This window comes from Notechis scutatus, chromosome 4 (genome assembly GCF_049901735.1).
Source record: "Notechis scutatus isolate UNSWTSFEM ecotype Mainland chromosome 4, rNotScu1.2, whole genome shotgun sequence".
Taxonomy (NCBI): Eukaryota; Metazoa; Chordata; class Lepidosauria; order Squamata; family Elapidae; genus Notechis; species Notechis scutatus.
The window spans coordinates 130,136,647-130,149,414 of NC_142012.1; the positions used below are offsets into that span (position 1 = coordinate 130,136,647).

Here is a 12,768-nt window from a genome sequence, read left to right on the forward strand (position 1 = left end):
ATATGGAAGACAACGAGCATCTTGTTCTTCAAGGACCAGTCTTGCCAAACATTTTGCTATGCCTCTCTGCTACCGTTTACTTCGCTCTGCCCAGAGGTGGCTTCATTCGGCAAGCATGGGCCTAATCAACCACTGGATTTGACAGGAAAGAATACCAAAATGAACACTACAAATCTTCCTTGTGGGCGAGGGAACCAGGGACCAGGTTATCTAAAGGACCATCACTTGCCGGTTGCATCCAGCTGACTCGCTAGAGTGGAGACGGAAGGAGTGTTGCAGGTCCCGTCCCCTGAGGAGATACATCTGAACTGAAACCAGAAGAGCAGCTGGCAATGGCTCGCGTGCCCACAAAGAGGGCTCTGTGTACCACTTCTGGCATGCATGCTGTAGGTTCACCATCACGGTTATAGTCCATCAATTCTTTTAGCATCCAACTTGGCCAGAATGCTAATATAACTTCATCTTCTAGTACTAGAGGTTCTTGCAAGTAGAGAATATCTTCTAAGATATTATAAACATTGATATCTGTACCATGCAGAATTTCAATAAGTTCTTTCCAACTTTGATAGAGCTTCTTTGAATCTATTACTGTCTGTCCATTAGTAGATACCAGTACAAGTTGGAACCTCCTTCTGAGTTCAGAGATCTTTTGGGAAATCTTGGACAATATCAACAACTTCCATTTCCAAAGAGCATCCAGATCATTTCTCTCCTTTTTGCTTTTTTTTTTTTTTTTTTAATTTCACTGATTTTCTAGCTCACCCTAAAGCCTTGTTTTAAGTCCAAGCATTGGTTTGTCAATCAGGGAGAAATCCTTTTAGGGAATGGGCAAGCTTCACAAACTAAATTCTTCGACAGCAACAGAGTATTAGCAGGATTTATGTGTGGGCAAGGATTTCATGCTGAAAGGGTAGCCAGAAAAGGAAAAGGCTTAAAGAGGACACGATCTGAAACTTGACCTTTCTGCTCCCTCCGCCATTCTCCCCCCCCCCACCCCATCTCCTTCAGGTTTGGGAAATAGATCTGTTCCTCTCAAAACTGACTTGTAACCTGCCCTTAGGTCAGGTCACTATAGAGCACCAACAAGATCATCCAGAAGCTTGTGTGCGTGTTTCCAAGCATGTATGGGTGGGTGCATTTGGATATAGGGGGAAGCAAAAGGTGCACAGTGTTTGTCCTTACAGACAGTACAATCAGTCGCTATAAGAGAGAAGGGGCAATGATCTGATGGGGACTATGGAGTTTCCAAATGTTCATAGTGCAGTTGCTCTAGAAATGCTTCTTGTAGTCCAATCTGCAAAGAGACACACCACTGCTGTGCATAAGCTGCGGGAAGAGAAACAAGGGGGAAGCCTTGTCCTACAGCAAAACCAAGGTAAAATCTCTACATCTCCCTTATCAAGTGTTACCTTAGCAGAATGAGGGGATTAGGGAATCAAAGGAAACAAAGGTTGGGTTTTTTTTGGGGGGGGGGGGAGTTGTTTGTTTTGTTTTGGAAATATATCTGGATAAACAAGAGTTTAACCAAAAAGGGGGATATTACTTAGTCTTTCACTTTTTTCTTTCATTTTTATTCTTTTCTGCTAGTCTTTGGATAAAAGCTACAAGTTGTGTGACTGTTTTAATAGTGTGTAAAGCGGCACATGATTCTCTGTATCGCAATGCAGCTGGAAGCAATTCAAGCACAGAGCACAACAGAGGACTAAGTGCAAAGGAACTCATTGTGGCTACTGTTGCAAGGATTACGAATGCAGATAGTCCTAGCTCCATGTGAGATTTTATCAGAGCTACCGGATCGGCTCTGTAATTTTTTTTCTATATCTTTTTATCTACCATCTGGATTTTTGCAGCACAGGCCTCATAGTCCTAGATTTTATAGCATGAGATTCTGTACCTCTAAAGTATGATGCAGAAATCACCCTTAATTTGAAAACAAAGCCAGTGTTGGAACAGACTGAAATGGACAATGATTCAGTAATTCTATTTCCAGCTGCTGCTATAATAAAGAAAGAGAAGAAATATTTCATGTGCCTATATAAATAAGATTGTATTAGTGTGCATAGTTGTGATTAATAAAAGGGATATCAGAATAAGACATTTATAGCTTCATTCAAATCAAATGGTTAGATTGTGTTTTTCAGAGGGTATAAATTTTAATAGTGACTTAGCAGATTTTTACAGTTGTTGCTGCTGCTATTTTGATTTTGGAATTAAGCAAAGCTTGCATTCCTATTTGTTAGTTAATGGATAATACTATTCACTGATTAAGTGACGTGCCACTGAAGTTTATATAGATTTCTCATATTCATTTTACTTCATAATAACTTTCCTGGTGAAATAGTTTAAGGTGAAAGGAAGTCCAATCAACCAGAGAAATTCATAATTGATCAGAAACTGGAACCTAATTTTCTTTTCCTTAACCATTAAGTCACATAGGTTCCTAAACCTTGTCCTTTTATCAATCTTATTATGAATGGTACACGATGTCCACAGGGTACAGTAAAAAAATCTCACTTAAAAAACAGGAGAGCTTTTATTACAGAGTTGTGATTGCCATCTTGGCTTTTTTGATCATACCCTGTAGGGGTGATATGTGTTTAAAAAGAATTAAAGCCATGGGGTGATAATTCAGTGGTTTCACTAGAGGTAATGTTGCTGGTTTTTTTGTTTGTTGTTCTTATGAGAAGGGGAGGGGGAGAGACGAGGAGGAAGAGGAGGAGGGAGGAGGGAAGAGGAGGAGGAAGAGGAAGATGACAGAAAGAGAGATGGAGGGAGAGAGACTATTTGAAGAGTGGTGGCTAATTACACAAAGTGTTTATTTAACCTAACAGAGCCTTAACATAAGGATTCCATTCAGAACTGGACCACAGAACTGGTGGACGAGCATGCACACGCACAATGTTACATTTGTAAAAGTGGTGTGCACACATGAAACTATCCTCTTCCCCCACCCCACTTCTGCCACCTCTGCCATATCCACTGGTCCCCCAAGCTGGAAATGTTGCCTTAACATCTTTATTTTTAAGATTAACTTTGCAAAGTGTATAGATTTAATATTGTAGAATCACAGGAACAAAAGCACCAACAATTTGCTGCTGAATTTCAGCAATATAATCTGCAAAACTAAGGCTGGGACCTTGGGCTGGTCATCCTATCTTTTAATCTAATAATCTTTAGTGGGACTGTTCTTAAATCACCCTCATACAGTTTCAGACATGCAGTTGTGTATGATTATCTAAAACTGAGTAAAGTTTTGCCCTTTGTCACACTATTAAAACCAAAGCAAGGCGTCTTTCCATGCACAGTTAAAACAGCTGTGTTCTTAAGAAATCTTGTGTGATTGAAAGGCTTCTCCAGTTGCTTTTTTGTGTTTTGTACAAATATATTATCTGCAGGGCTAGACACAGCTTCTCTTGTGGATACAAGCAGAGGCTATGCACTCAAACATGTGTGGAAACAACTGGAAAATATAGACTTTTCTAAATGATGTGAGTGCTTTAATCGTTCAAAGAGAATGCTCTGCTCATGTTATCTCTTTCAAATTTCTTGCTTAGCCCTAAACATTTTTTTATCCACCAGATAATTCAATTGTGGAATTCACAGCCAAAATTATGTCAAAATGATAGCACTTGCATGAATGAGATGGCAGTCTTTGAATTTGATATAAAAATGAAAATAAATAAATGATGTCATTTGGCAAATAGCACATTATCTAGTGACATAAGTATTGATTATGGTGACATTTGTGACATGACAAGAAGATTCATGGCATAACAGGATAAATCAGAATGGAATAAAAGTGTGCTTACCTAGCCATTCCAGTGGCTGTGTAAATAACTAATGAAGAAAGGCTCATAGAATATTGTAGCAGAAAGATCTTTAGTAGACAAGTGAAGGGAATTGAAGCAATCGCCTAAGAATGCTTCTTTATTCTGTTTTTCTATTCTGCCAGTAAACAGAAGAGGAAGCAAAGTGCTGGTCTTATATAATATGAACAGACTCTGTGTTGGTTTGGGTCTGTTGTTTATAAAGAAGTGTAGTGTATCAAACCATTCTGATGTTCCGTCAGCAGCTGATTCAGCCATCACTCTCTGTGGTCTGCCTGGGTCAGCTGCAGCAGGCAGGATCAATCAAAGCATGCTAGGCTATGTGTGTTTGTTGCCAAACAAGGAAAATCCATAGCGATGGACACAGTGGAAGATTTTCCCTTGAGCCAACACATTACAGAAATGGTCCACAGGAAGATTCTCTTATTGTGCTTTCTTGCCAGCCTTTTGATTACAATAATAAAATCTAATACAAACTAAAGTTAAAGAAAAATTGAGCTTCAGGCATCAAGTCACAAGAAGTAGGTACCAAGTTCACCAGGAACATCATGCAAGTTCATTTCTTAGTTTGATTGTAGGGATTTACGTCAACTTCCACCACTTTGTAAATAGTTCCCAACAATTTTATCTGCATAATTAATTATCAGAAATCTTCATGTGCTTAGTAGACATAATTAAAATGCACCTCCTCTTTTATGACCTATTTGTGCAATTTGATTGTTAACCAAAGTCCACCGTTCAAAGAACTTGCCTATATTTGCTCAGCCTAGCACTATCACACTTTAAGGATGGTTTATGGTTTGTTTTTCTGTCCAAAAATGATACTTGGAAGGAAGAAAAGCAGGAGAATCCACCAATCCTTCTTCTTAATTTGACCCCATTAAAATCCTAAGGATTCCTTAGCCTTGTTATTGAGGAAGAATAGAAGTCAGCAATTAAAGTAGTACAAAATATGCACAGCCAGGACAGAAGAGCCATGTGGTCTAGTCACTAAACAAGGCAAATTTAAGAAGTATAATCCTCGACTATAAAAAAAAGTGGCTTACCTCAAAAGCAAATCAAATGTACTATTTTAATCAAAAATACCATTTTCCCCTGGTAAAATTAATAAAATAAAATTTATGCAATAAGTTTTGACTACCACACTAGTTGCACTAGTTGTTGCCATGCTTTCACTGCTGCCACACAAAATTTGGTTTTTGTACTGGTCATAGCATAGTTTGATCCTGAAAGAAGAGGATTAGCGTAATATACTTTTGACTTAGGATGTACTGTATTGCGTCAGGAGCAATATGTAATCCTTAAACAGATCCCCTTAAAAACTGCAATAAACAATGCATGTTGGATGGTTTCTATTTCCTAAGCTTCATAAGAACAAAGGTGTTCTGTTAGTAAGTGTTTGCTGAATCTGTTCTGTAATAAAGTCAATAGAAATATACTGTGCCTAGCTTTAAAATAAACACCTTTCTTAACACAGGGAAGTTTAACCTGTGTGGATTGCCATGTGCCTCTCACTGTCAGGGTGGGCAGTTCAGGAAGGGGTGCTAACTTTGGTTTGATATTCAGTATCATTCAACCTTTTAAGGACTGGTGTTTTTTTTGGGGGGGTCAAGCCAGATGCCAGATGAAAGCAAATCTGTAATGAGCACAGAGCACCCCTGTCTTTGATTTACTGTTGGTATCCATGATGAGAAATGATTGCTCTTCCAAATTAATAAAACCAGGCCATTAAAGAAAAATGTTACTTCCAGCCAATTTGTAATAACTTACTTCTATTTTGGGCACTCCTGTTCTCAGGTCTACCTACTGTGTCAATTTGGAGAGTAAAGAAGATGGTCTTGTCAGTGTATTGGGGGGGAGGCTGGCTGACAAGAGGTGAAAAATATGAAAAATATTTTAAATCCAGATAACATTTGGAAGTGGCTTAGGCAAAAACCAGGAGGAAGACATACAGCAAATCAGGTTTGCAAGGTTCTATCATTAGTATAGCCAATCTCAACAAAAGTAGTTTTGATGTCTTGATGGGTCTAACCAATGGGACTGACAACAATCTTGCAAATCTGATTGTATTGGACTTAAAATATGTTTACACATTTTTGCCCTTGCCACAGATCTTTCATAACTCTATCAAGGTCATCTTCCTTACTTTTTAAAGTTGGGATATAGCTGGTAGTATGGATCTTAGACATTTTCTTGGTGTAGACTCAAGAGTTTTTCTACATAAAAAGTCCCACCTAATCCCACAATTTTACGGATGCCATATATAGTTATTTTAGAAGAGTACTGTATTTAAGGAATATTATTGCCTACCCTGTTATGATCTTTGTAGATGCAGACACATTAGATCAGGGGTGTCAAACCAGATTTCATTGCCAGATACATCAGAGTTGTGTTTGACCTTGGGCAGTCAAGGTGGGTGTGGCCAGGGAGGGCATAGCCAGCTCAGCATCCCTCGTGTCAGGGACGCCTCTGGTATCCTGAGCACTCTGCCAAAGAAAGCTGGTGCCCAGGCTCTGATTTTGGCCTGGATGGCCCCCTGCAACCCTCTGCCAGTGAAAACAGAGCTCAGAAGGGCCACCCGCTGGCAGAGGCACTGTGGGCTGGTCCTTCATTGTTTCTAGGGCAGCCCCGAAGGCCAGATCCAGCCCTCAAGCCTTGAGTTTGATACCCCTGCATTAGATCATTTGAATATCTTTTCCAAGGCCTTCTTCACTACTTTACCAAGTGATACTCCATGGAATATTTCTGACTACTTGTTCCTTGCTCCTCCTTCCTGTTGGTGGTGGTTCATAATAATCAGAAACTGCCCACCACTAAATATCTTCATTGTTTATTCTAAGGATATAAAAATCCATAATATATATGAATTATTTTGCTAGCATGTTAGCATATTTTTTTACCAAGAAAACCACAAAGAGAGAAACAAGTCATAAAACTGAAAACAGTATTACAAATGTTATATGTCATCTGATTTGGCTCTTATTTGGCTCTTTGGATTTTAGGAGTAACCATTTTGTAATGAAGAGCCAGCTTGATTCAGTATGGTTGCTGAATAGAATACATTATGCAATATAGTCAACATTTAAACTATTCAATGTGTAACTAACTACTGTATATGTAGCTAGGTGTAAGTAGGTAACTTGTATAAACTTCAATAGTTTCCAACAGAGGAGGAAATGCTGCTCCAGGACTGATAAGATTGTTTGGACCTTGTACTTTTTCAGTATAAGTATTTTTAGCAGACCTGTGATAGTCAGGCAGCAAATTGTAACAGGCAAACCTCTCGGAGACAACATGGCTGAGACAAGGCCAACCCAACCCAAGAATAAATGCTTTTCCTGGATAATGGACATTGCAAGTAAGACTCCTTTTCTCTTTTCTTTCCCCCACCCCCACCCTTCCAAACAAATCTAGCCTCTTACTGGATTGGGAAGAGGACAATTGCATCTCTGTGGAGGAGGGAGTTCCAGCTATAGTAGAAGCTGGTGGAGTGAGAGGACAAGAATAATATTAGGAACAATTGTAAAGGAGACTTGGATTAGGTCACCAAGAATTGCTGACTAATAGCACAAACAGTCTTCTGCCATAGTTGACCAGTTCCTGGAAGCAAATGGAGGGATTAAAGAACTAAAGAGTCTAATGGGAAAACATATTAATAAGTTAGATGAAGAAGCAAACAGCAAAGCTCACATTCCAAAGCTTACCCATGATGTTTGGCCAGCCTGTGTGGACTGAGGGCCTCAGGGCAGAGAGGATGTGGTGAAGAGGATGGTCTTGCAGAGACATAGAATCTTACTGCAAGTTGCTAACACCCTTCTGTAGGTGGCATAACAGGAGAGTGATTTTGATCTCTCTATCCCAACTCTCATGCTGCAGGGTATATTCCAATGAGCTAACAGATATTTCTTGGCTCCTCCATAGACAAGGCTGCAAAAGAATATTGCTAACCTTTCAGAAGATTGTTCTGCATCAATGCTATTCAGACTTGAAACCTCCCTAAAGAAACTTTGTATTAGGCCAAGATGGGAAAGTTTGTATTTGGCCAAGATGGGTATTTCACACCACCCAAATTCAGTCCCTGTTAAACTGGGGCTGAGAACCAAGACAGTGAGGGAGGTCGACATCCCTTGGGAATTGCAAAATATTAATGGCCAAACAAACAATCCCTCAACTAACGTTAGAAGAAAAATAAGGACAATAAAAAAGAATATTTAACCTACACAATGGAAAAGTTCAGTTCATGGATGAGAGGAAGAGTTAGTCCACCAGTTTGCATACTCTTTGCCCAAGAGAACATACGAACGGAGATTGAAATAATTGGTCAAATGTTGAGGTCAACAACTAGTGCAACAGAAAGCTTGAATGTTTTGCTTCCTTCTGGCAGTTCCTATGTGGAATTGCTATCACGTCAGGCTTCTGAAAGCATTCAAGCCCCAATAAATAAAAAGAAAAGGTGCAAAACAAAAAGGAAAGGAAAGGGACATCTAACAGGACTTAACAGTACAAGTCCAAATTAACCATTCAGTAGAACAACTAGACAAGGAGAAGGAAAGCCGGAGTACCCGCTCACCTGAAGAAATGTCAATCTTAGAACAAAAGTAGAGGAACACTGGCAATCAAGATAAAGAGGAGCAACAAAATTTGCAACTCACAAGGAGAAATACCAAATCTCTCAATAACTGTCTCTATGGGAAGCATAGTTAATATTGACCAGCTCCAATGTCAAGTTGACATCCGGAATTCTTACCACCTAGCCAACCAACCAAGCCAGACCACCTTGCCTCCAGGAAACCCATTTCTGACTTCTGAAATCGGCATATGTGGGCCTGATTGTGGTAGATTGCAGGAGGGATAAAGAAATATAATTTTATGTCATTTTATTCTATTTTACATGTTTATGTATTAAATTATTGTATTTTATCCTATAACTATTGTTTTTTTATCCTATTCTCATTTTAAACTGTTTGCTTAGAATTTTATGGTAATATGTGCTTGAACCTGTACGTTGATATGGCCTATAGGCTAATAAAAAAATAAAAATATGTAATAGTCTCCAAGGTCAAACCTTGGCAAACCACCTTGTCACAACAAAAGCTGAGAAGAATCAAATTAAAGTTTTGCCAGTTTGCTTAAGATTAAAGACGAATATTATTACATTTTTACAGATCAAAGCAGAGTTCAAGAAGGCATAAGGCACACTTCTTATTCATTTGGAACAAATAATAGATGTTTACTACAAAGTATAAATATAAGCTGAAGATTCTCCTCTGCACTTTCTGTTAACAGAATGCCTTGAACTTAAACTGCAGGAGTTTCATTCACCTTGTTGTCCTCATTTCTTGATAATTTTTTTAACTTTCACATAAATTAGGTGTGACAAACCAAAACACTCAAGAGATATTTAGAAGTATTTTGTATATATTTCAGTAGGCATTTTTTTTTCTATCTTGGGAGCCATAGGATCTGTAAAGGCTTTTCTAACCCACTACAGATCTAAGGACTAAGATGAAGTGTAGTTGGAATGCCTTGATAAAGATAAGAATTTCCAATGGCAGATTCCTGCAAGTTGAATGAGAATCAGCCTGAAGAGAATATATAAGTAAGGAATTGATTAAGGAATTGGAATAATCTCCCAAAGGAACTTCTGGGAGAGCAGTGAATTTTAAGTGTGAAATGTATGTGGTAAGATATTTAATGATTTGAAACAAGAAACTAGAGATATATTTGTAAAGTAATGGCCAATGCTTTTGATGATTGAATTGAACTGAAACATGAGAGCCAAATGAGATTATTATGGTGATTTATTACAAATGGCCACTTCTTGGTTAAGAAATCGTGGCTTTCTATTGTCCCCAGGAAAGCTTGCAGAATTTTGAGGTTAACAAAATTAGAAATAAGATTTTACAAAAAATCTAGGAAGATAGAAAAAGAGAGAGAGGGCAAAGTAGGCAGGGGAGGGGAGGGGAAGAGGGAGGAAAGAAACAAGCAGAAATGAGAATTAAGTGCACTCAGTAATCATTAAATGTGGGGTATAGTTATGAGGCAACAATATACAACAGTTAGGTCTAGATCCTATTTGTTTCTACTCACCCAATTTCACACTACTTCTGTCACTTAATATATATATATATATTTCTTCCTCCAGGATGTGTTTTTTGCAAGAAACAAGTAATTACAACCTGCTCGCCTCAAGGTAGGTGGCAAACTATTCACAAATGAGTCGCTAGTTCCCTATGTTTCTGCAATTTTCATTCCCTAGAATAACATAAAAATTATGAAGCACTTGAAAAGATTTGGAAAGCAATAGAAAAGTCTGTAAAGGCATTATAATTCTGTTCATATATTCCACCTGAAGTGGAATTACATTTGTGTCAAAGAGATGGGGTTATGCTTCCTGATTTTATTCCATTAGTTCCCAAGCTTCTCTATCCAGCAGGAAGTTAACAGAGAAAGATCGTGCAAAATTGTATTGGCATTCAAGCACAAGCAAACAGAACTTCCCCTGGAATGGTTGCTGGAAAGATCAGGGCTGATAGATTCAAGTTCACCTTTTAACATATACTTTTTCCATTCAACATGTGGACAGTGGCCTTGTTACCCATGTTTTTAAAAAAATCAAAAGCTTGAAAAAAATCTTAAATTAATATGTTCCTACATTAAAAGGATTCCTTTAGACCTGAATTATTGAAGTAACCAAAGCAGGTCAACCTGGAACTGTATTTTCTGTTAGAAAATTTTTCTTATACCAGCTCATATCAGCTATGAATCTTATTTTAATGCAAATGGGAGAATTGTTTATCTTGATGAGACCAAAGACTCATTTAATCCAACATTCAGTCTCCATCCCTGATTTACCAGATGCCTGTAGAAAGTGTAGCTTCCTGAAAATTGAAGTGTCAACTAAAATTTGAATGGGGTGAATTTGTTGGACTCCTGACATGAAGAGTTGTAGCTCAGTGAGACATGCTTATAAACAATACTGGGTTCTATCTCCAAAATCTTAAAAAGAGCTGGAAAATACTTATGGTGGGAATCTTGGAACACTCTCACCAGCCATAGAAATCGATACCTGCATTGCCCAGAATTCCCAGATTTTGAATATATAAAAAAGTAGGATCTTTGTGATAAAAAAAGTAGGATCTTTGTGGGAAAACCAGGAACTGCATATCCAAAGAATGCCCAATGGGGGCAAGCTCTATTAACATTTAAAGAGGTCTTGAGGCAGAATGCTAATTGAAGCACCCTGATTTTCTTTATTTTCATTGAAATCAATAACTTAGTTGAAAGGAGGATAAGAGAACTCAAAATATTGATATTATTATTACAATAATTACTTAGTTTATCAGTTCTGCTAGCCTGAAGGAAACTTACTGATCCTACTGGTCAAACATTGAACCATATTTTGATGAAGGCTTTTTCCATTGATGGTCTGTGGTAATTATGTCCCTTAAAATATCCCATTGATAAAGAACTGTAATAAATGGTAGATTGTTGTATCTGCATTAGAGTTAGCAGGACCATCTTTCACCTTTTTGGCATTTTGAAATGTGTGTGTGTCTGTGTGTGTGTGTGTGTGTGTGTTTGTGCGTGCACCAGCAGAATATCTTTAAAAATTGCTCAAGACACAGTGTTAAAGAAAATTCTGGTCTATTTTGTGGCTGAATAAATGGGCAGATGATGCCTAGTTGAAGAGGAAATAAATTTTATTCTGTAAAAAAACAGCAAAAAAACAGCTGTGGAAGGTAGGCTACAAGGTTAGGAAGCTAAGGATGGTAGTACTTATAGTAACAAAGGGCTTTAATTGAAAAGTGTTGGACTTTGATGTGAAGTATTTTAGATATGTAAATTGACATGTTTCTTTCCTGGGCACAAGTGAAATCCATGTGAAGTCCAGGAGAGGAGGATCCATTCCTTGTTTTGTGGTGTGTGTGTGTTAAATCTCTTCCTTGATGTGGAATTTTATTAGGGGCTTGGTCTCAAAGTGAAGTATTGTGATTTCTTCTTATCTTGAAAGGGTTCCATTTTATGTTTGCTTGTCAGTGCCAGCTGATCTCCTGGAGAAAGTCATTTAATCAATTGCAGCCCAAGGGTCAAATGCCAGCAGAAAAAGCTTATTTTATCTATAAGCAGTTTATCTATATCTTTATTTGAGGTTGCTGATAGATGACAGGTGATATGTGACCTCATTAAGGGATGTGTGTGTCATAGGGGCTTTTTTGTTCCATTTGGAGGATATAAGCATTTTTCCATTTTGACTCTAAAAGACTCCTAATCCTGTTTGCAAAGAAAAGAGGGGCAAAGATATTGCACACTGTGTAACAAAAAGTTTGCCTGCATTTGATATAAACTTTATTGAGGCCAATGAGAACCAAAGATCAGACTTGGTAATACTGCACGCACTTTACCATAATTTTTAAGATTTCATATGCTTCCAAAATTGAATATGCTTCCAAATGGAATAAGTCAAAGCTATACATATCTATAATCTTGTTTCTTTTCTGGAAAGACGTACAAATGGAAAATAGTAATGTCTGTACCTTATATAAAACTCTATGTATGATAGGATAATTATACCTACTTACTGTGGCCAGAATTGACAACTGACCTTTATTCTCCTTTCCAATTTATGAACCTTCAGGCACTTTATTCTTTGTTCCCTGCTATCCCAATCGCCTCACACTTTTTCAGAAACCTTTTTGCCCAGGAAACAAATCTAATAAGCATAATTAAGGTATATCTCAAAGAGAAAGGATTCACCTGTAATAGAATGAAGGGGGAGGAATACCCTTTCCTTCTTCAAAAGAGAAGGAAGGACTGACAGAGCAATTACTTGGTTTCAGTGTTTGCAAAGGCACTACAAGAAATCCTAAAATACACCAGTAAATGCCCAGAGGCTCTCAGCTAAATTTCCCTGTTTGATGAGGAAATATTAAAGGCAAGG

At 38.0% G+C, this 12,768-nt stretch overlaps 1 protein-coding gene across 1 annotated transcript in view; it reads left to right on the plus strand.

Annotated features, from left to right (window-relative positions):
* The first annotated feature begins 1,066 nt into the window (after positions 1-1,066).
* The window catches only part of KY (kyphoscoliosis peptidase), a 53,524-nt gene continuing 41,822 nt past the window's right edge, over positions 1,067-12,768 (plus strand). Inside the window, exons 1-2 of the mRNA XM_087964920.1 lie at positions 1,067-1,375; positions 9,973-10,020. Coding sequence (XP_087821046.1) covers positions 1,228-1,375; positions 9,973-10,020 — 196 coding nt within the window. The 5' untranslated portion in view covers positions 1,067-1,227. The remainder of the gene's footprint in view (positions 1,376-9,972; positions 10,021-12,768) is intronic.